The 24949-nt window shown below is 39.9% G+C and overlaps 1 protein-coding gene across 1 annotated transcript in view; it reads right to left on the bottom strand.

Annotated features, from left to right (window-relative positions):
- Nucleotides 1-24949, bottom strand: part of zdhhc17 (zinc finger DHHC-type palmitoyltransferase 17) — a 32868-nt gene that overhangs the window by 4344 nt on the left and 3575 nt on the right. Inside the window, exons 2-11 of the mRNA XM_053343959.1 lie at nucleotides 15535-15638; nucleotides 14873-14995; nucleotides 12844-12921; nucleotides 11733-11877; nucleotides 11308-11372; nucleotides 9981-10143; nucleotides 9694-9819; nucleotides 8025-8167; nucleotides 6923-7023; nucleotides 539-663 (exon numbers count right to left, since the gene is read on the bottom strand). Coding sequence (XP_053199934.1) covers nucleotides 539-663; nucleotides 6923-7023; nucleotides 8025-8167; nucleotides 9694-9819; nucleotides 9981-10143; nucleotides 11308-11372; nucleotides 11733-11877; nucleotides 12844-12921; nucleotides 14873-14995; nucleotides 15535-15638 — 1173 coding nt within the window. The remainder of the gene's footprint in view (nucleotides 1-538; nucleotides 664-6922; nucleotides 7024-8024; nucleotides 8168-9693; nucleotides 9820-9980; nucleotides 10144-11307; nucleotides 11373-11732; nucleotides 11878-12843; nucleotides 12922-14872; nucleotides 14996-15534; nucleotides 15639-24949) is intronic.

Here is a 24949-nt window from a genome sequence, read left to right as displayed (position 1 = left end):
GAAGGCTAAAAGCTCTCTCTCATTCGAGGTTTTGGTTTTAATCTGATTTGCAAAAATAAATGTTTCGCTTTCTTGTTTTTACAGTTGATCTACGACCACCTCACAGGAAAAGCAGGAGGTGGAAGGGGATCGTCCGTAGGGAAAGGGAAAGCTTTGAAGCCTTTTGATCTGACGTAGCTGACTAGCCTTCACTGTGCTGAGACCTAACAATGCCGGGTAAATTTAGCTCATTGCCAAAAGGCAAGAAGGAAGGGGAATCTAGGGGCCTGGTGAGAGGCAGAGCCTCTGTTGTCCCCCACCCCATTAGACTGTGATAATGAGGGGACGGAGAGTCCATGGAGGAGGAGAGACTGTCCATGACCCCAGGCGGCTGGCCAGGAGGAGTCATAATCTCCAGTGCTTCTTACTGTGAATGGGAGCTATCACAGCTGAGGTAACATCGCACGTGATGTGATACTATATGTGAAAAATCTGCTCAGGGATTGGATTCTTTTTTTGGAAACATGTACATGACGAATCTTATTTCCAGCAACTTTACCTTTTTCTTTTGCTCCTCTGAGGCTTTGATGATTCCTGGATCGGACTTCCAGGATTTGCCGAAGTTGTAGAACAGAGCCAGGGTGTTTAACAGGAAGGGCACGTGGACAGTGGCGAAAGGGAGATGTGCAGCGAGGTTAAGGAAGGAAAAACACCTGTCATACCTCTCTCTAACAATAAAACACCTTCCTGTTCATTTAAAACTATGATGTGACTCTTGAGTCAGTGTTGGTCTTCATTGTGACCAGACAGAAATGACTCACTCCTGGGAAGCAGACAGCAGCTTTGTCTCATCTCAACTCACTCAAGTCTGTCACAACAGCTTGTACTGACTACATTTCATAAATCAATTAATGGGAGACCATGAACCATTCCTGCTTTCACAGAGGAGAGTCACAAAGAAAAGATAGAGTAGCTGTGGTAAGAGAAGAGGGTAGACATAATGTTCATGAATCTACAGAAAAATCAGTCTAGAAAAACATCATATTGGCCTCAGTACAAAAGGAAAAGTATAAGTGATTTGTATGAAAATGTGAGGAGAGAATCTTCAAGCACATAGAGATAAAGACGTAATCCAGAGTGCAGGGAAGGTCACATCTACACCCACAGACCACCACTCTAAGTATGTTATTCTATTTCTCCACATGACAAAGACATGCTATTCCTGACCGTATAAACAAATAAGCGGTAGGACTCTTGTGCAAAACCTTGTAGAGATAAGAGTGAGTGCTGTGACAGCTGTGGGCTGGTTCAAGTGAAGAATGTAACTGATTAGTAGCAGAGTCAGTCATGCAGGTGTGCATGAGTCAGCAAAATCCTACAGGAAAGCAGCCAAGTGACACAGAGAGGCCCAAACTTAAAGCCTCAACACATGAGTGCTAATGTATGACTGACATTTTTGGAGTAACGTGCAGGTGTGAATATGAAACGATGACAGTATAATAACAGTGGATCAGCATCTGAAACAACACAAGTTAATAATGTTTTTTTTGTAAATGTAAGTCCTCAATGTCTATCATAAGACTACCGCATGTTACAAAGTCACAAGTATCAGTGGTAGCCATTAAATGACGGTTTAACAAACAACTACACATGAGGCAGTCTCAGCCCTATTAACAAACACTAGCAAAACTGGCTATGCTACCTCGTCATTAACAGGTTAATAAAATTCAAGAATGGAAGCTAGCAGACCGCAAAGCTTTCACTTGTTGCAAAAGTTGCTTTAAACATGTAGGGACAATAGTCTTTGGCAAATAGCTAAAAGCTAGCTGTGTCCCAGGTTTTCACAATGTGAGTAAACACTTAGCTACGATGTACATTTAAAAAAAGAAAAAGAAAAACAGTGTTGAGATATGCTAGCAAATCTAAATGCTAAAGCCAGTATGCTAACATGCTCACAATGACAATTTTAACAATGGTAACATTTAATAACATTTCCACATATCATAACTGCTAATAAATGTTTAGCTGTTATAGTATTTGTCATGTTTAGTGTGTTAGCATGCTAACACTGGTATTATTATCACTAAACACAAAGTGTCTGTGACTAATGGAAATGCCAACTAAATGTCTTTAGTTTTAAAGGCATTTTGTGATATATCAGTCATGAATTATATGACAAACTGAAATAAATTAATATCTGTGCCAAATTTCATAGCAATTTGTGTTGTAGTTATTGAGATATTTTAATCTGGACCACAATGACCATCAGCATTTCTAGATCCATGCTGCTAGCATGGCTAAAAAGCCATGCCTTGCTGGACATCCAAACCTCGACTGGTTTTCCGAAAAAAAAACCCCGGATCCATCAAAAAGTCCAACCAAATTCTAACCATCAGTGTTGCTACACAAATAAGCTTCTCTCGTACTCAACTGTAAGGACACCTTTTATTTCGAATGATATTCTGTGATCTGTATTGTCGAAATGCATTTGATGTGAACACCAGACACAAGAGGTTTCACCAGATGTAGACAGAACATTTACAACATTTACCAGGAAGAGGTCCCTCAACTGTTGCTCCTCCAAGTTTCTCCCTTTTTATCTCTCTTAAAAAGGAGCTTTTTATCCGAATAGAGGGTCTAAGGATAGACAGTGTTGCACAATACAAAGTACAAAAGCTTCTACCAACCATGATAGACAAAACATGATGCTGCAAGAATCATATCACATCTTGTTCCTCTAAACACAGAAATAACACACCCAGCCAACAACAACTTTCATCTGTTGGTGAAGATGAGCCGACAGCTTTTGAAGTCACTCCTCCACACCACTTTCCCAGCACTGACAGAGTGAGAGAGGCCTCTACAAGTCCCTACAGACCACACAAAGTTATTGATCTTCATAATTATCTCCATAAAGAACTGGGTGTTCACATTATCTCTTTCTGAAATGGCTATGTAAGTAAAACACTCACACTGCGTTGACTCAATGATCGTTTGGAGATTAAGAGGTGGTCCCATTGATCAATGTAGCTCTTGAGACAAATGGGGTTCAACCATAGACTGTATATAAGAAAGTGTTCAACGGTTCCTTGGGTAGAGATGCTCAGTACCCATTTATCTTTTGAATGGCTGAGTGGTGAGGCGTCTTTGACAAGGTCACTCTAACAACTGACAGCAGAGGCTAAGCAAGAAGATCATCGGCAGATTTATCAGTGAGGTTGTTTGAAGACTGCGATGCTTACAGTGCAGATATAATGAAACTAATGCTGGACACCTGGGGCAGAAAGTATAAAATGTAATACTTTCTGAAATATACACAAAGACAAAAACTATTTTTCTTGAAATAGTTAATGCGGTCTTCCATCGGTTTCAACCTCACAATGTTCAGGATTTTCCCTGAATCTTATTTCATACCAACAGCACATTTCCTGCTGGAAAAGCATTTAAGAGCTTTTGTGCTTTGAAAGAGGAAAATATGATCCAGGTCTGTGGAAGACAAAAAAGTATTGTCACACAGCTCCACCCATGTCATCTGATCTGATTTCAACCACAGGCCTGAGGAGCATAATGAACTCACAATGCCAGAATGTGGGTCACAACTGGTAGATAGCATTTTTCAGTCTGGAAAGCTGAACACAGGTTTGTAAAATACTGAGGTGCATTACTAGACAGCTTAGCAGAGACATCAAAATGCTAAAAAAACTAAGAAAGAAACAGAATAGCTCATGTGTTATCTGCTTAGATATTATAAGTCATTCAATGAAAAAAGTGAGCCTGAAAGTAGAAAGTAAGACGATATGTGTCATTTCACAGTTGATCATATAATCAGTCCTGCCTACTTCAAACCAGATGTTGGAATCCTTTAACCCATGACATAAATGAAAAGTTTATATTCTCGGTTTGAGTTCCAAGTTCAACAGAAGTTAACTAGGACTGCAGGCGCACAGAAACTGGGGGGACTAAACCAGTAACCCATACTGGGCCTCAGGCCACAGTTTACGTAAGAAAGCCCTTAAGGGTCAGAGAGAGTCAACCGACGCCTCCCTCCACACCGCAGACAGAAGAATACAAAGGACGACTCTAGAGGAGGTTAAAGGTGCCAGTAAGCTTCAAATAAAGTGCTTGTCAAAAGAACAAATTGTGGGGCTTTGTCAGACAATATATGTAACTTTCTCAACCTGACAACATCTGGCCAGGAGTGCAAAGGTATGAAAGCAGGCAGGATTTGTTCTCTTCGTACCTCTCTTTTCTCATTTCTCACATTGTCATTTGTACAACACTATGAATGCCTTAGAAGACAGAAAGTGTGCCCCTTTATTCCCATATATGAACAATAATCAAGTGTCTACAGGCTTTTCACCCCCGCCTCCCAAGAGTAATTACACCAACTAGTTTGTTTTGGGCAGACAAAGAAAATGCTTGTGCTGCTCATTTGTTGACTTTAAATGTATCATTAACTTCTTGTTAAAAAGTCCCGATTTGCCTATCACTCGATTTACATAAATGAATGCGATTGGAACAAGTGCTGCCACTGAGCGCTCATTTGTGTGCAAGTAGCAATTGGACAAGAACCAACTGTTCAAGAACTGTATAGTCCCTGAGTGACCATAATATACACCCACCTGTGCAGCATGCGAGAGAAGAGGCTTTTGCTGCCGGGGAACATGAAACAGCACGCCTTTCCATTGAAAAGGAAGAAGACAGACAACGTTACTGGAAAGAGAATCATTGTGGACAAAGAGGAGTAATGACCTCATAGCTAGAGGGCAAAAGAGAAGCCTGAACAAACTAGTTTTCACAAGCCAATGTCTTTAAACATGAAAGAACCTGCCTGAAGTCAAAGGGGCAACTTTACACATGGCAAATGATCCGTGTATGAACAAACAGTTACCAGTGATCAGTATGTAACGTCACCAAGCCTCTGCTCTTAGAAGCTGAATTCACATTTAAATCTCTGGCTTTGAGGGTGGCTTAAGAGCAGGTATGCCGAGGTTTACCACGGACACTCCTTAAATCAATTTAATGTTCAGTAGACACACGATACATCCGGGAAAAAAGCATGACAAATCCCAGCATCACACCCCTTCCACTCTTCTGCTCCAAACTGATTTTAAAGCACCTGAATCCTGTATCCAGATCCTTGGAGCATGGTTTTCTTTTTTCAATACCCTCAGGTCAAAAACATCTTACTCTCCCTCCCCATTAGTGGAGCATTGAGGCATAAAATTAAATGCCTTCCAGCAAATGAGAACTCCCCTTTCACCTCTTGCAATTAGCAGCTTCCGAACAGAAAGGCAATTCTTCTGTGAGCAAAAAAATAAATAAAAATAACGTGAGAACAGCCACGCTAGAGCCAACAGAAACTCTTTGGAGTGGCTCTGTTGGGTTTCACCCAGCAGCTGCTACACACTTACCTCTCTGTCTACAAGTCTAACACACAGGAACAGACACTGGAAACTAAGCAGCATGTTCATTTAGAAAAATAACATTTTATTCGCATTTGTTCCACTGACTCCTTTCACTCTTCACGTTAACCTTCCTCCTTACCGACTCCTTTAATCCACTGAAACTGTAACTTAATCTTTACTGATGTTGGATGACAGTCTGCCAGCATTTCAAGTGCTTTTCCTGGTCATCTTAAGTCTTCTACAAAAATGCAACAAAGGCAGCAGAATGCCGTAAAATCAATTTTACAAGCCCATATTTTATGGAGATCCTCCCTGCTTGGAGATCATATGTAAGCCAAATTTACTGGTAGGCCAAACAGATTCATGAAGGCTCTTGGAAGACGTTCTAACAGGATATGTACAATTGCTAGAAACCCAAGAATGAATAGCTTGTTCTTAAATGGTTATTGACAGGACTTGAGTGAATTGATGCTTTTTTTCCCACTAACCAGACACAAAGCCCCTTTTTACACAAGCACTACAACCTTGAAGACATCCAGATATTACTAGAGCTGTATGCGAGAACCGAATGTCCAAATCATCTGATTTGGACCTGACATTAAATAGGTTTTACCTTCACCAGCTTCCTTGTACAATGTCCATGTAAGCCAATGGGTGGTTCAATGACATTTCTATCATGACACCAGTGTGAAACCGGGAGAATACAAACATCCGAGGGTGAAGAAGAAGGTACAGTGATACAAAGAAACAAATATACCACACGAATCTCTAACTGGAGAGATGACAAGATTAGGAAACTTTTGTCTGTAACAGCCAACACTGAAATCCTCACATTATTTCAAGAAACGGCAAGAACCTTGGTTGTTCATGGCCACATTATGAACCACCTACCTGACCATGTGTACTTTTGGCATCATGTCCTGCCTCCTGCACGCTATACCCAAATACCACTGCTCGCCTAAACCAAATTTAGTATTTCCAGTGGGTGAAAAGAACATGTTCGACACTGAAAATCTCCTGTTGTGTGCTAAATGTGTGAAAGGTCAACTCCTTGACAACATCCAGAGCTCATATGAGAAAATGGTGAGACTGTGCCAGGTCTCACAGCTCCGCCATGCTACTTAACACACACTAGTGGATTGTGGTTGAATTAACACTACAATGTGTGTTTTGGTGAACAGAGGAGCCCATCGGTCACTGTAAGGGGCTGGAATGAAATACAACTCGACTGACAACATAATCTGATATTTAATGCATGAGCTTTTCATTTCTGGCTCACTAAGAGTCCCTCTAGAAATGATTGTCAACTAAATGCCAAAACCATGAATAATATGATTCAGTACACAGCAACGCTTGCAATAGGTTTGGTTGAGTAAATCTCAGCCTCAGCTTCTCCAGGAGCTGCAGCTGACAGACAGCTGCTTCTGTGGACAGAGACGCTGAACCCAGGTCGGAGTCAGTGCAGATTGAACAGATAGAACGCACTGGAGAACTCCATTCCTATGTGAATTCCCAGTAAGACAAGAAAAGGATATCATTCCAGAACCAGTAGAACCAGGTGGCGTACATCCAGAACTTGGTGGCCAGATAGATTCCCAGAGGGAGAGCGCTGTGCATGGAGTGGTCGAAGAAAGCCCTGTGAGGAGAGAGAAGAGAAGAGAGTTATCAGCACAGTTTCTCCAAAGAGTGTTTGGTGCTTTGCTGTGTCATATCTGCACTGCACTGCCTGAGCTCAACAGTTCATACAATAACATCTGCTTTACAAATACTAAGTGGGCACAGCCTGCCAAGAACACTCTAGGACTGTTGATGGAGCGTCAATCTCATGAGTACTTTATATGCTTTAAACATTAAGATCCACCAAAAGGCTGGTGGTATACATACTGTAGTTTTTATATATGTGTATGGATAAAGATATATGTAGAGATATAGATATAGATATAGATAAATATAGGGATGCTGTCCAGGTACTGGTTCCAGATACAACTAGTCAATAACTTTGTGAGTAAAATGTGTCCAGCTGTCATTTTTTAAATCACATTTTCGTCAGAACTCATCAGCTGTATATAAAAAGAACTCCTAGTTATATAATTAACAAATCAAGATAACTTCAAATCAGTAGCAGAAAACTGAAGAATGGATTAACCAATACCAAAAAAAAAAAAAATCAATTGATTATGTAGGTTTTTACTAAAAATGTACACATGTCCATGACCTGAAAATTTTAACATTTCAATACCTTTCAAGGCCTTTTTTTGAGGGAAGTGAATTCAAACAAAGTCAAACCATCATTCATTCATTCAGACAGCAGCAACAATAAACCAAACCATGACCTGATGACACAGAGCAGCACTAATATCCCCTGATACTTTTTTCACCTAGTAAGTATTTAAAGAATGTCACTAAACATAAAGCTAACACACTGCTTAATGTGTGTTATTGTCACAAAGCTAACAGTAGTGAGAAGGGACAACAAACTACAAGCAGCGGGACCAGATGGCAGAGTTAATGGGCTTTAAACAGGGGGGTACAATCTGTCGCTGCATGGTGCGGAATGTTGGAAAATGATGTTTGCACGCGAGAATATGTGTATTTATGCAATGAATGACTGTGTGAATTGATGCGATTGAGACGTACTTGGAGAGGAACTGCACGGCGACCCAGACACCGGCGTACATGAGGCCCTTGATGAGCCAAGAGTCGATGTCCAGATTGGCGATGAAACCCACAAGCCAGATGACCACGAAGGGCGTTCCCAGCATCACCTTCTGCCTGAACTCCTGCAGGAGGTGAAGGGAGAGGAAGGTAGAGCGATGAGAAAAGGAGGGATACCAATGATATTTTTGAAAGGAGGATTGTTGTAAAAGGAAAACTAAATATGGTTTATATTGTAGATTGGAGGTCAGCAATAAGACTCAACCATTGGCCAGATTTTCTCAGCCATCCTTATTGGGGGGCCAATGTCACAAAAGCACAATAAAAATCACCAAATATGTTTTTAAGATGATTTGTTCATTTCTTTTGATTCATTGGAGGATAACATTCATTCGTTTGGGCAAAGCAGCTTATGTTAAGACTCATTTGGCAATAAAAAGGACTCATAAACATGAACATATATTCTGTGCTACTTCACAGTAAGTAGTTAGGTACCTATGTTATATATATCAGAAGTTTAGGGTGTAACCAGCTCATATTTTTGTAATTTACACACATCTTGTGTTTACATGGTTGTTTACTGTAGGTCTATGAAGAGTCATGTAAAAAGGACATCAGCTTTCTTTAGGGGGCTAAATATTTTTGTTGGGCCAGATTTGGTCCACTACTGTATATTGTATATTTATAGATATTCATGTTTTTCCACTAAGTTTATATAGTGGGTACACAGAGTTAAATGTACCAATCTAATGTACAGTATTGTGTCTTTTTTATTAGATATGCAAGTTTTACACATTTGATAAACATCGACACAACAATGCAAGCAGGTTAGCTGAAGCTCTGTACATTTGCTAGAAGTCTCTAAAGACAGCAGAAGGACATGACACTGGACTCTAATCAAGCTCCAGACATCAACTAGACCAGACTATCATCTACTTACAGTATCTATAAAAAAAATAGTCATTATCATTGCAGTAGCACTTTCTACTCTTTACCTTCATTAACTAACAATATCCCGGCAGACAGGTGGAAAGACAGTAGTTAAAAGAGAGGAAACAGAAGATTAAGGTCTTGCATTGTTAAGTATTGTCTTTGAAAATTATAATGCAAAGTCAGTACATGAACGCTTAAAAGATAAAAACACACAGTTGAATTATTTAGATTACAAATCTTTCTACCAGGGTGGGAAAATGACTAAGCACAGATGGTGGTATTAGTGTTCATCAGGTTACATGTCAGTTACCAGCTGCTATGGTCAGACCAGACAGTAAAAATGTAAACTTCCTGCTTCTTTCTTGTATTTTCCGAGGTAGCTGTATTGTTAAATGTAACCAGTTATTTAACAGTCGTCTCCTTCCTGTCAGACTGGGAGTGTGACAGCTTTAGACAGGGAGGTAATCACTATCTTAGACATGCTGTGACAGTGCAGCGGTGCACAGGTTGAGCCTGGACATGCTGGTATGAGCGTGTGTGTTTAAGCTGAGACAAAGAAGGGAGGTCAAAGAGGGAGCCACAAAGGTGTGTGTGTGTGTGTGTGTGTGTCTTTACAGGGAGGTTGATACAGACTTAATTTCTTCTGTCTACTTCCCTGCTGCCTGTCCTTTTCTTTTGCTTTTGTGTGATGAGTTTGACAGCGTGTGTGTTTATGCACCTTGTCCATCTTCAGTCTCTTCAGGTATGACGGGCTGTCGTATCCTTTGGCCTGCCGCGCTTCCTGTAAGTGATTTATCATCCAAACGTTCTTCCTTTGCTTGGCGAGGTCCAGCGGTGTTTCACCCTAAAAATACAACAAAAGACAAATCTGAATACATATCTAAGTTTTCACAACAAAACACTGACTGTCTTATTTAAAGCAACACACTCATATCAATACATGAATATGACAAACAGTGGTGGTACACTTAAAGAGTTAATGCAGAGTTAATGCAGCTGTGTTACTTTGATGTTTTGGGCGTCGACGTTGGCGTTGGCGTCCAGCAGCAGGCTGATGACAGTGGTGTTGCCGGCCAGCACGGCCCAGTGCAGCGCTGTGTTCTTGTGATATTTGTCGCCCAGGTTGACGGACACGTTGAAGGTCAGTAGCAGCCGGGTGGGGTCCACGCTGTCACACAGAGGCACAGATCAAATCAGGCTGAGTCACTTTAGATTGAAACTACCTGACAGACGAGCTTGTAACAACACGTTGTGGAAAACAATGGTGAAACAGTGCAGAATGGTTCAAAATGGTATGAACCAGCTTCAAATGTTCATGTTTAACATTTTATATACAATCACTTTTGATTTTAAACTACTTTTGGGGTGATCAGGGAGCTCCGTAGTGATTCTTCCTTCTATATTCTGCCTCCTTAACCTATTCTAACATTCATTGGAACACCATCAATGTAAGAAAACTATCCCCCATTTCTGAGTATGTGGTTACATTTTTAACTTATCTACACAACCTTGTTAATCATTACCTCTAATTTATAAAAAAGGTAGAGTCAATGATTCTGGAGAAAGATCATTCAGTACACGAGACATTGAGAAGACATTGGCAGTCTCTAGCACCCGTTGTATTAAGGAGAGAGAGAAGCTGTCACCAATTCATATAGAAGGGTTTTTCCTCATATAACAAATACACTTCACTTTTATTAAATGTATCAATTTACACTGAATCTGAGACAGTCTCATGGCTTCCAAGACTTCTATACTGTGGAGCCAGTGGACTTTCACCTGCTGGTTATTAGAGATGATGCAGGTTTAAAGCTGGACTGTTGTTCTCATGAGATTAAAATGTTTTCCCCCTTTATAATAAAGTGTGAGAGGAACCGAAGTGATACAGTTGACGCTCTGCTCTGAATTCCACCTTATTTCTCTTTAGGTTGTTGCCTTGGTAATGCTCTGAAGAAGCATGAATAGAGGTATTAATATGTTTGTGTATTCACGATTTCTCTCCACAAGGACTGACTCAACCTTTAAAATCATAGCTACAACTCCTTTTTTTGGTTGCCTATGTCATAATTACTCCTCATGGATCAATAAAATAAACTATTAAATCATAATCACAAATAAAAAAACTGCTGATCTAATGAAGATGAAGCTGAGTAGCAGCACTGTGACTTGTTTCCTTGTTACCACTCTGTTTGATAAATGATGTCACATTTATACATGAGAAATCTACGTATGAGTGTGACTACAGTCAGCAGAAACCTGCTTGAGTTTGTACATGCGCTTCAGTGGCATTTTGCCCAATATTCTCCTTTTGTTCCACTGTAATCATACACACCTGTGTGTCCTGTAAGCCGCCCACATCAGAGGAGTCATGCCGTTCTGATCCATCATGTCTACATCCTGTCATTCAGGAAAGATATGGTTAAAAAAAAAACTGGAGGAGAGCAGCAGGAGTGAGAGGGAAAAAGAAGTAATACAGCTCCCCCTAATGGAGAGAAGTGGTACTATATGCAAAGCCCATATGACATGCATAAACAAGAACAATAGGTCATAAAACATTGAAGGCAAATGCTTGTTTTGAGTGAATAAATTAACTCTATTACAGCAATTAGCACCTCTGATTTTAAAATATCCCTGTGGGAATTCTGCCCATTTACTGATGTGAAAATGAATATTTGACCCATTTTAAGATGCTTTTTTCCTGTTCTCCACAAACAAAACTAAGCATCCACTTTTCCCACAGTGTCAAGTCTTTCCTACCTGTCCTTTGGCAATAAGGTAAGCCACGATGGAGGTGTGGCCGAACTGGGCGGCCAGGTGGACGCAGCTGCAGCCCTCGCCGTCGATCAAAGACGGGTCTGCGCCATATTTCATGAGCTGCACCACCATGGATAGATGGCCTTGTCTGACAGAGACGCAAAAAAGACACAAACATCAGTTTACAAGAGCTACAAAAACTCATCTTGACTTCTTATTTTGACATTTGACTCCTGACTGCGCCGTCTCAAAAAACTGAATGATGCTCAAATGTGTTTTACTTGAGTTTCGGTAACATAAAAGAATGAAGAGTCTTTAACAAATCTGAGGTGAAAAAGGCCAAAGATGTTCTTAAGACACTGAGTGGGTGAGCTGGCTATAGTCAAAGGGATCACACTCATATTCCCACTGCTGTTAAACTGCTATATTTGCACATGAAATGATGTATGGTGGTGTGAACTGAAGCTGCTGGCTCTTATCATTACACGTCATTACATGACTTTGTGGTGAAGCTGGTGATTTGTTACTACTTTTATTGCATGGAATATATTGCTTTTTTAAATATATCTTAATGGCAAAGCTTGTCTATATTGCAAACTTCCACCACAGGACAATTAAAGATGTGAAAAAGCCTAAGTGAGAACTATATGAGCACGTTCTCTGCACAAAAACGCTCTGTGTGGAGGGCTGAGGTTGTACTGAAACAAGAAGAAAAGGTTGAGGGTGAGGGTTTTAAAGGTCAAAGGCAATGGTGTGGATGTTGTCAAACCTATCAATTATTCAAGAACAGGGAGCTTCATGCCCCTCCACTCCTCCCTCTGTCTGATCAAGAGGAGGGCGTGAGTGGGTGGGGTGGATCGTACATGACGTATCCCTTCCCACCAGTTTACAGCATGACTCAGTGATAGAGTGAAGAGGAAGAGGGCGATAAAAAGGCCTTCAAACAATCAAATCAAAGTTGAGATTGTGGGTCCGATCGTAAAAACAAGCAGAATAATGAAACAGCAATAAAAAAGAAGCGGTCTAGGAATAAGATCATAAATGTGTGTTTGTATGAGTGATTTAAAATGAGACAGTGGTGAAAGAAAGTAGACAGAAATGTTCTCTGATGTACCTGGTGGCCCAATGCAGAGGCGTGGAGTTGAGGTCTCCTCCAAGCTGGTCCACTATGGCTCCCTTTGATATGTAGTACCTGTACACAAACACAGACACACACACAATCACGGAGTGAAACTTTACACATGAATCTGATCTCTTTCAGTTCATCGAATCTCGCTGTGGTCAGTATAACTGGTTCAAACTACAACAGAGGTACTATTGTTGCTGTGTTTATGATAACAAAAGACAGCAGTTAAAGTATGTTACATATGTCGTGACTGCGAATGAGATGAGTGTCGGGTACACGGTAAGAATGTAACACCGAGCCGCAAACGTTTTCCACAGAGCAGCATCTCCAGTTTGGACTGCAGCTGTTGATGAAGGTGGAGCGACACACACGGTCAACTGTACAGCTGTCACAGTGTATTGATGATATTGTAAGTTGAATCCCTGACGATAAATGATTCAGATCCACAAGTCTTCAACTGCATTTATACAGTTTTCTTTGAAATCTATGACTTTTACTTTAGTCAACTGGAATACATTAAGGGTGTGTCCGAAATCTCTCCCATATTCACTCATTCACTCCTCCCTATATAATAAACACTACATAGTTCACTCAGTAGTGAGCAGCAAGATTTCAGACACTAACTAACAGTCATCATTTTGTGTTGTTACAATCAGCTGTAGACTAACATAGTGGTGGAGCATTGTATTTCAGGATTGTTAACAGAAGGTAGAGTACATGTCATGATCGCTACTATTTTCATACGATGGTGGAATATTTGAAGGCACTATGTTGTGGATATATTTACACACTCAGCATTCGGACACTCAAATAAAATAGGTACATCAACCTAAAACAGTACCTCCTATTTAGCACACATAAGCAGTATATAAACCATTCAAATGGTTTATAGCATACTTTAATATTGTTATCAGTAGAAATGATAGTGCAGTGTTTGTCAGTAATTTTAACTTCTCCTATAAAGACATATTTTATGGTGCCAACTATATTGTCATTCATTACCTGTTCATACATCACCCTCCACTTATGGAAACATTATACTGCTTATGAATACTAAACAGTGAGACTTAAATGTGTCTAAAGAACATTTTTGAGATTTCCTTTTAAACACATGACACACTGATGAATTGCTGAAAACAAGAGTGAAGTTTAACTGTTGAACTGTTTTTCACTATTTTAGTGCTCAGGATTCTCTGGCCATGCCTGAAATAGTGGTTCAATGACGCACTGGAACCACACTTGGCATGAACCCTTGCCTGACTCTCTAAAAACTAGCTGTAGTACAGTTCCATCAGTGATTAACAAGACTCCCTTATAAAAACACACAGTTTAAAACAGGCCTTATTTGTATGTGTTAGAGAAGCAGCATGGATGATATTTCAAATATAAAGGAATGTCAGCAGCTACTGTTAAATTTGGTGCTTAAATGAGAACTTACTTCAGCAAAAATGTAACTTAGATGATGAGTTAACAAGCGATCCATCATCAGTCATCATTATGTTAAATTGAGATTTTTTTCAATGGAGTTAAGTATTAACATTATTCGCGTTCCTGTTTTCTACAATTCAACCTTATGATCATTGCACCGTTGTTGAATTGTGTTCCTTCATACTGACAGATGTTTCTTATATTTCATCCATCCTGTTTATATTAACAGGTGGAAAAACATCCCTCAGCCACAACAACCACTAAGTTGAACCATGACTCATTGTCTTGACTCACAGGAAACTGAAACTTTACAACCTTTAAGCAGTTATTAGAGGAAATGTTCAAGATCTCAATCTTTACAGAGGAAGACACTTCTGTTGTCTTCCAACACTGTGTGCATGTTGACTGAATTGCACCATCTATGTTAACACTTCATTGGCCCATTTAAGTGGGCGGTTACAAAGCAGGGCAACTGGTTTTCTCTGATGAAAGTGAAACAGCTCATGAAGTGAAAGTTATGAGAGAGTCATTTAAGCTTTCACCCATCCAACCACAAGTGATTAAAACCGCGATGGGGTTGCTGACTCACTTGACCAAGTCTATCCTGTTGTTGATGGCGGCCCAGTGCAGGAGCGTTACGTTTTCTTTGTCTGGCTGTCGAACGTCGAAGCCCGCCTCCACCAGCTCCCTGCAGCGCTCGAAGATGCCGTACCTGAGGAGGAAGAAGGAGAGAGCTTAAGAGTCCAGCTCACACACAGACACACACACATACAAATACACAAAACACATGCTCAAACTGACAAATTAAAAACAACACATAAACAGATCATCAAGTCCAAACGAGATGCCTACACTGTTGCAATTCCTTAAGCGGATATTCTCGACCTCAAATCATAACAGCATAAATATGTTTTTGTCAGGCCTGGCTTTGGTCGTCTTATCGGGACAACGAGCCTCCTCGCACTTCCTATAAATTCTCTCATCATCTCCTCAGCTTATGAATTACTGGTTTGGCGTGCACTAAATCACAAAACCGCAGATGAAAACATGTCAGCGTCAGTTCTGGATTTTAAATTTAAATTTGCGGTGTGGTGATAACGCATAAACAAACAAGCACAATCCCCCTCCAGTAATGATGCAGGCCAATCAGTGACGAGTAAATCAAATCCCTATGACCAAAACAAGTGCTAATGTAAGCATGCATACACACACACACACATAGACATAAACACACACGCGTTATCCACTCACTGTGTGGCTTTGACGATGTCCCAGGTACTGTAGTCGTCCACATGGTTTTTACGGCTGACGCTCTCGCTGTAGCCGTGGTTGTAATGACTCTGGGGTTTGATTTCCTATGAAGAAAGAGAGACAGAGACACAAAGAGATGTGAGTATGGTCATACTTTAGTAAATCTCCAGGAACATACTGTAGTAACACTTCACAGACAGGTGTGGTTGGGTTGATAATGTGTTTTCTAAACTGAATTAATAATACAGTGGGAAATAAAAGTATAAAGGTGGGAAACATGGATAAAATCTACTGCAGTAAATATCATTTTCTAACATAGTACTGATATACAACATGATGTAGTCGGTTTTAAGGAAATTCAACTGTGACGCTGCAGATGTTTAATATCTGAAATGTAATAGTTAAATCCAGGCAAAATGTACCATGGTATAAACCAACGGTGTCAAACATGTGACCTGTGGGCTGTAACTGGCCCGCCAAGGGGTCCAAAGTATGAACATTGCTGAAAAGTATATTATGTAATAGTCTTTGTCCTAGATCTGGGGGATGGGGGGTGAGGGTATGTTTAGGACTGTAACAATTTTACTTCATCTGTATTATTATTATTTATTTTATTTTGCTTTCATTTCTTTTAATTTCTTTTCCTTTTAGAGACATTTGCATTATTGCAAATATTAGTAAATGTTCTGTATACAGCTGTTTTGTACATTTATATTCTTTTGATTAAGTCAAAATTTGATGACAAAATTTTTTTTTTAGATCAAATTGGGCTGCGTGTGGGCCTTGAACTAAACTGAGTCTGACACCCCTGGTATAAACAGTATGACTAAATCTGAGTAGACACAATTAGGGCTGTAACTAACTATTATTATTCATCATCAATGAATCTGATGATTACTATAACTAAAATGGTGAAAATCAAAACAGTTGAAAGATGCAACCTCAAACAATACATAACCCTAAGATGTTACGCTTTCGCATCACAGAACTCCAAGGAAACCAAAAAAATAGTACGGACTCAACGATTAATTGACTAATTTGTATTACCTCATGTGATCTACATCAAACTTCCAATGTGAAGAAGAGTTGTAATTGTCAAGTGTGTCAACTCAAGGGGTATGATATGTAATCACTGCATTAGTGAAAATATCAACCTCTGCTGCTCTAATAAATACTGTTTATTATCAATGGATTAAACCACACTGTGTATGTGAAAGGAGTCATTTGTATCACCATTCCCGCAACATTAGCATCTAGCCAGAGAGCACAGTGAAGCATTTAGCAGATACAAAACAGCAGTTGGTGGACACTGATTATTAGACATGCATACAAATATAACCCCAAATGAATGTGAATGCTGCTCATTATCTGCTGGATACGTAAATAGGCGATTGCTTCATAACACATTGCCTATAATGATGGAAGTGAGCCATAATTACCAGTCAAAATGTGAAAAGGGTCCATTAGTTAATTAATGACTGACAGGGTAGACACTCATTTTTTCAGCTTCCATTAAAAAAAAACTTTGGGGAGCCCTGACCTATAGGACAGAGCTGCTGGCGATGGCCGACACACAGCATTCACAACGTTCACATCGGTTACTGATCGCAGAGATAAAAGAGCGGGAAATAAAAGGCAGCAGGAGCCATACAGAGACAGGTCCTGCAGCTCAAGATCTAATCTGTCACACAGATGTGGCGGCTGCACTACTTTTCACATTCAATTAGCCTCCATGGCAACGCCGCGGGAACCACAATTAGCCTCCATCGCCCGGGAAACGAGGAGTGCGTCTGGTAAACACAGAGCGCCCACACTGCCCTCTGACACTCTGATGTTGATGTTAAACCAGGCTATGTGTCCTCTAATTTACATGCACAAAACCCCCCCCCCCATATTTTTTTTGTTTTCCATTTACTAAAACAGACCAAAATTGAGACTTAATCACAGAAACTACAATTTTTGTATCAAATTTAGAGTCACAACTGTGCTCAAACTAAGATTAAAACAAGAGGAATGTCTACATCACCACCTTTAAAAACTATGAGTGTTGTTTTGTTGAAATGTGGGGCAGGCATTCAAAGTGTTTTTGGCTGAGATGCTGCTTGCATGCATACAGAGATGGGGAATAATGAGGCAGCCTCTGGGGGTGGTTGTGGTGGCGGTGGGGAGACATGGTAGGATTGTGTGCAGAGCTGGTGGGGAGCCTGAGGGCAAGAGCTTGGGGCCACCGAGACCTCGAGCTGTTGCCATCTCGCCATTGAGTTTAGCTCTGGCTTGCCTACAGAGCCAGGGGGGGTGGGGGGGGAGAGGGAGGGGGATTGCTGAGCCTGCGTTTCTGCCACCGTGGGGAATGGTGGTGGTGAAATAAGATGGAGAGGAGAGGGCACGGGAAAAAATTAATACAGCTTTTATTTTACAACTACATACAAAATGATTATTTTGGGCTAAACTCTTACAAAGCATGTTTTTATTATCTAGTCACAGAAAATTGAAGTTCCTGGTAAACTTGCTTATTTTTACATAACATTTGACCAATTTAGCTCATATTTATTAAGGAATGACATTAGTGGAATACAGAGGGGTGGAAGTAATAAATTATATTAATTCTCTTTGCTATATCAAAGCCATTTTTTGTGTATCTTTGTTAGTATTTTTAAAAGCAGTCATTTTTACCATCTTTTGGCCTTGCTAGTAGCTAGCCTCTTAACAGTGAATCTGGTGGGTCACTAAATACACTGTAACACCGGTACTGGAAAAACAAAACACACTTACATGAAAAGAATTAGGTGCTCTCTACTTTACTGGGTGGTTGAAAAAAAAGCAACCGTGTTATGTTTGTTTTACTGTTTACCGGCTAACTGGCTAGCCGGTTAGCATCCTCACTGCTCAGTTTTGTGCATGTGTTATGTGTGACTGTGACAGCAACAGTCTCTGCAGGAGACACACAGCTCTCTGTTCAAGTGTTAATTACCACTACAAGTACAAACCTGAAGTCTAACCATTACGACATTATGTTCTTTCTATCACTATTATGTTCTTTCTCTCACGGTATCGCTCACTCTCTCAGCATTTATTGAATTGTTAATGTTGAGGTTCATTTCTTTAATTGAGTTTGTTATCAGGACCATTCATACACACTCAAATCTTATTAAATTAAATTAAATTATCTTCTCTTTATGTATTCCATACTCTGGCTTTACACAATATAAAAAGGAGAAACTTACATTTATACACCATTCATTTATTGAATCAACATGTGCCTAATTTTATATTTTGCTTATTTGTGTAATATATCAACATTACAGATCCATAACTAAAGGAAAACAACCAAATATAAAAGTAACTTCACTGTGGTTTGTATTGTGTATACAACAAATAAATCACTGCCAGGAAAATATACAAGGAGCTTATTAAAGTCTGATCTACTGGCCAAGTGGGCCTGCCATATGTCAACATCATCAGGAAGGACTGGCACTAATTTTGCACATATATCCATGATTCTCAAACTATGTATTCCAATGACTTAGGTGATATTACCTCTAATGCCACCACAAGGCTGCTATTTCAGTTTTTGGATTGCCATGAAATTGAGTAAAATATGGTTGTATGTGGTTGTAAAAAAGGAATTTTAACATGTCTGTGGTTGTTGCCATTATCTATAATTAACACATTTACTCGAGCAGACCCCAACAGCACAATATGACTGTCATATGAGCATAATAATACAAAGATAATGAGAAGTGAATGCCAAGACCAGCAAAGAAGTGGTTTTATTTTAGAGTCAGTAAACTAGACTGAGGAGGGGGAGGAGGACGAGGAGGGGGAGGAGGGTGTGACAGAGGACATATGAAGGTGAGCGTCTCATATTTTCATTCCTGTGTATTTCACGTGTCAAAGCTCCTACCAGGAAGTGTGTGTACTGTCCAATACCAAGATGTATTCATTTACACATTCATACATTGCTATTTCAACAACCCAATATTCCCCTACAACATGTAGACAGACAGAAGCAAAAGAATATTCTCTCTCTTCTCTCATATGGATATTCAATCGAGGGGAACGCACTCTGCTTTCCTGTCAGTCTAGGATTGGGGGGGAAACAGAGGGCTTGGCTGTAAAAAGAACCTCAGACACCAGATGTTAAATCACTTTCTCCATCGCAACCTTCCATGGAGATAACCTCTGACCTTCTGCCATCTATGACTGCCCTGCTCCCTCCATCCAAACACCCCCCCCCCCCCCCCCCCGCCCCCCCACCATCTAAACGGCTGACGATAATGAAGCTTTTGTATCTATGGTGATAATTGCAGCCTTTGCACCCCCCTCCCCTCCCCCCCTTGTATAATTACGTATACATTTGCTGGTTATGACAATTAGGGAGGTGACGGTGATGATATTATTCATTAAACATATTATCTGGTTTATACTGGCCATTGATTTGTGGTTGGGAGCTGGTCTGTTCAGAGAAGCAGCAGGCTTGGCTTTTGTCAATGGAGCCGGTCAGTGAGACATATGGTAAGCACTCCTCGGGGGGGGGGAGAGGGGGCGCTGAGTACACATGCCTGGAGCTAAGAATTTTAGGCAGCACTGCTTCTATGAATTGCATGTTTATATAGTGAGTATAACAGAAGTGGTAATAGTGGCAGGAAAGTAGGGTTTGCCAGACATTAGGTTTTTTTTAAAAAAAATCTATCAAAATGGTTTTCTCTGCTACATCTACAACCTCACTTTCACACTGTGATTGTGTTATTTTTCCCACTATAGCTGGAGCCGGAGCTTACAGTCCCATTCAATCTGATATGAAAGCTGTTTTGGAGGGATTAATTCAATACTGGAAGCACAGTTTGCATCAGTGGCAAACATGTTTTTTTCCCCAATAAGGGAAATAATAAGAATGGAGGGAACAGAGGAGGCCTTTTCCACCCTGCAATACAAGTGAAGAATCACTTGCTCCTTTAATAGAAGGACATTCATTTGCATTTTTAAATGAGACTGGAAGCAAAGGGCATTTATGCCTTTCTAATGGTTGTCACGTCTCTCCAAATCCACAATTTGACTTTAGATTTCAATGTCATGATTCAACAGATGATTGGTTTTATGCCCTGTCAACTGTCATTTACCTCTCCTGCTGTCCTCCTGGGTCAAAATTGACCTACGTTAACTCAGAAATCAGGTATAGCTTAATTTAAATGAGACCTATTGAACATAAATTGCATAAAATATGTATGAAATATGTACAGTCAAACCGAACCAGGTCAATTTTGTTCAGGACAAAAGTTACACGGTTGATGGGAAGACAACAAGAGGGTAAAATAATCTTATATTTTAATATTTTAATATCTTATATTTTATATTTTTGGGAATGTACCACACTATAGTCAAATTTAAACAATTATTTAAAATGTAATAACTCTTTTCACTAGTCAACTGGGAACTAACTGTTTACCCTTCCTGACAACAACAGGCGTTGTATAATTTCATTTAAATGAGGCCTATTGATCATAATTTCCAAAGAATATTTGTAAAAGCGGTGGCAATAAGTTGAAATGAAGTTGGCTAAAAAGGTCTAATGCTTTATAAAAAGTCACACTGAATCGGGTCAATTTTGACCTGGGAGGACAAAAGTTGCATGATCCACAGGAAGACAACAGGAGAGTACAACATCAGCTTTAATTTCCTCACGTTTTTTGCAGTTGAGGAAACTAAGTTGGAGTTCAAGTTTTGCATTTTTTAGACGTCCCTGTACACTCATTTCACAGCCAGCTGTACACAGCGAACAATGTTATTAGTCCAGAGAGCTCAACACTAACTTTTTCCCCAAGGAGTAAATGTGCTACTAAATGAAGAAAAATTTAGAAGCGCAGAGAAAAATGTTGGAGTAACACAGAGTTTATTAAGTCAGGAACAGGCCGACTTCTCTGCAGTTTGCTTTTCATACCACTGTGAAGTCATTACTGTGTCTAACTATCTTTTGCCCGTTCCCAGCTATCACCCGCTGCTGTTTGTGCTGTGTGTGGGTGAGCTCAGGCCTTTGTCAAACACTCATTTAAATACACTGAGGGCAGCCTGATGCAAGATCTGTATTCTGACTGAACACCATTTCTCCACAGGGAACTTCAATGAGAGAACACGAGCTGAACAGTCATTAATGAGATGAATTCATCAGGAACAGTCCTCACTATGCGTTTCAAACTAGAGCTTCAATGATGATTTAACCATAAAAAAGACTTTTAATTGGCGACTATTTCGACAATTAAATAATACTTTTAGGTGACAAACATTTACTCTTTACAAAGGATGGATAAAAAATTGATATTGCATCATATAGCGATATTTCGACTTGCGATTCGTTATCAATCACCTTCCAAGATCACATCATCACGCAAAAATCCATCTTACCAGCCTTCTAGTTTTACGCTTGTGTCCAAACTACTACTATCACTACTGCCAATCAACATCACAAATCCAGCTTCCTCGCAAGGTATGGCGGCGATGGGCGGTGATCGACAGAAGGATCCTCCTTCAATCAACTGCCAAGGTTTTTTGAAAGTGTCCACCATTTTCCAAACAGCTTCCACGGACAACTTCTCATATGGTTGTGTGTAACAAACCATCTGATGCGTCAAGTTACATTATTGATACACTGACACCCATTATCAATCATTTTAATAAAAACATAAAACCACTCAGAATTGGTTCAGCTACTTTGACTTATTACTACCAAAGCACCACAACCCTCGCCTTCTTATGGAGGCACTGAACAGACTGGTGTGCTGATATTTATATTGGGCGGCATTTCTTTTCTGTGAAATGAATGTACTGCACCGTATCTGACTATTAAATAGTAGTTTTTGACAGAAGCATTTGAATTAGCAGCAATAGGGGTAAGGGGGGGGTAGGTTGTAGCATAAGTCTGTTTTTTTAGGGGTAAATGTGAGTGAATACTGGTACTGTAGAGCGTTGGTCCAGCTCGGAGGATGGCTATGTTACTACAGTAGGAGAGAGGCATCATTTGTGTTTTAACAACTTTTTGCTATGAGTTATTGATCCAGGCAAGTTTGAACCTCTCCATATATTTCCAACTTTACTGAAGTGCGTAGCGTGGCATACAAACTGTAGTTGTGTTGTGTACGCTGTTTACACGAGTCATGGGGAAGCAGGAGGATTTTCCAGGTCTGTTGTTTCTCCATTACCTCTGGCAGCAGCCATGGTGTCTTGATAATGTAATGCAGCTGCAGACTACCAGTAGGATACACTGTGTCGTCTTTGAAATCTTGTTTGTTGAGTTTTTTGGACGCGCACCATACCCCATATATTTGGGAGGGGCAGGAAAGAAAAAAACAAATGCTAAGAGAATCGCTGATCCTGCTCTTAATTTTGAAAATAAAAATCGAACACTCATTTCCATTGAAATCCTGACATTTACGTTCCAAGAGAGAGGAAACGAACATGTGCATGAACTGTCTGAGTGTGCAACTGAAGTTCAGACACTCTATTCAGGTACGCGGTGCACTCGGCCTCTCTGTGCTCTCTCTACAGTCTATGATATGACCCAGATTCCCAGCAGCGCCCTGCTGAAACAACGAGAGACTCTGAGCCAAGCCTGTATTGTCGCAAGGAAGAAATAAAGTAAATTCATGATGAAGCCGCTACTGTTGGACGGATTCCTTCGATGTGACGGGTTGATGTGAGGCCTAAAGGTCAGCTGGGAATGTTCCTGTGAGATGATTTGAAGGAGCTGGAGGCTGAAGCGGTTTTAAATCCATTGCAAACTATTTAGCTCCTGCGAGAATGGAGGTAAAAAGACTATTGGACACAGCTCAGTTCACAGTTATGGTCTTGTTTATAAGGTGCCAACACAATGCCATATATTGCTTCTGTGATGCACAATTGAACTTTTGATAGATTACTGAAAATTAACTGCCGCTCCTTCACATAAAATGTCAATGCAACCATTAAGAGCACTGCCTGTCTGAATGTCTGTATTAACATTCCAGTCATCTGTCTCTTCCTGTGTTTTCTATGCATCTGTATGTGATGTCTGAATCCACACTGACACATCTAAACCAACACGCACTGAGGTCTCTCTACAATCACTAACAATCAATTGTGTTGAGGGAGCGATGAACAGGTGGGTTCATTCATTTCCTTTAATTAGGAGAATCCTTCTTATTATGAGCTGGAGTTTCCTGATGATCCATAGAGGAAATATCCTCTAACAGCAGCCTGATTGTGTCAGTGGAGGCCTGAGTGTTACAGTGTTACAGAGAGGAAGTATTTTATCTGGGATACAACAGGATGAGATAAGAGAGAAACGGTGCTCTGTTTAAATGCATATATGTAGGACTGTGTGCGTGTGTATGCAGACTATTTACCTTGTGTAACAGAAGAACTTCAAATTTGCATTTCAACCATTTGATATAGGCTGTTATCTTTGTGGAGGGCTGTTTAGCCGTTAGGATGTGAACATGACAATTAGAGCCTGACCAATATATCAGTTAGCCGATATTAGCTGTCGATATTGACCTATCATAGTTGTTGGTGAAATAATTTGTCTGGTATGTGCCGATATTTAATTTTTTTTAGTTTATTTATAGCTAATTATAATAATTAAATTGCCAGTGAAGTTTACTATTGCAGTGCAATGATGTCATTTTATAATAATAATGATAATAATAAACTTTATTTATAGTGCTCCAAAGAGAAAAATACAATCCACACTTTACTGCCACACCAAAAAAATGAGGTTTACATATTTTCAGATAAATCAGGTAGTAGGTTACATAACTTTTGTATGTCAATATTAACATTTAAGCAAATGACAACTCTTAACATAGATTTACCTAAACCAAGTATTGTCCAACCTTCATTTAAACCTAGGTTATATTTGGGTGTTAACACAAGATAACACATGCTAACTAATTCAGACAATGCAGGTATAAACCAACTGTCGGGTGTTAAATGGTATTAAGTTTCACTACAGCACCTACAGGAGAAAAAGACCAGGCTTCATCTCTGGTCATAATCAACAGACTGATGATAACATTACAAACTACTATCTTCCTTTGTGCAAACTGACAAGATTACAAGATACAGATACATTAGTTTATGTGACCACATTTTCCCATTAAGGGGCCATGTATGAACAGGAAGTCGATAAAACAATGGAAGCTGATCTATTTGTGGTTATTTGACTGCTCATTTGTAGCACCATTAAATTCCTGCTGATGTTCCACACTGGCACAATGTGGATTTAGGACTATTACATTCAGTGCTTCTACTTTTTTGACCACCAGCTGATTTTCTCTAAGATTAAGATGAAGACCTCTTCATTGTCATTTCTCGGCACTCAGACAGTGAAACAAAATGTATCCTCTTCATTTGACTCATCCTATACACACACACACAGTCGGAG

Source organism: Scomber japonicus, chromosome 23 (genome assembly GCF_027409825.1).
Source record: "Scomber japonicus isolate fScoJap1 chromosome 23, fScoJap1.pri, whole genome shotgun sequence".
NCBI classification, from domain to species: Eukaryota; Metazoa; Chordata; class Actinopteri; order Scombriformes; family Scombridae; genus Scomber; species Scomber japonicus.
This window is presented reverse-complemented; position numbering and strand designations above follow the sequence as displayed.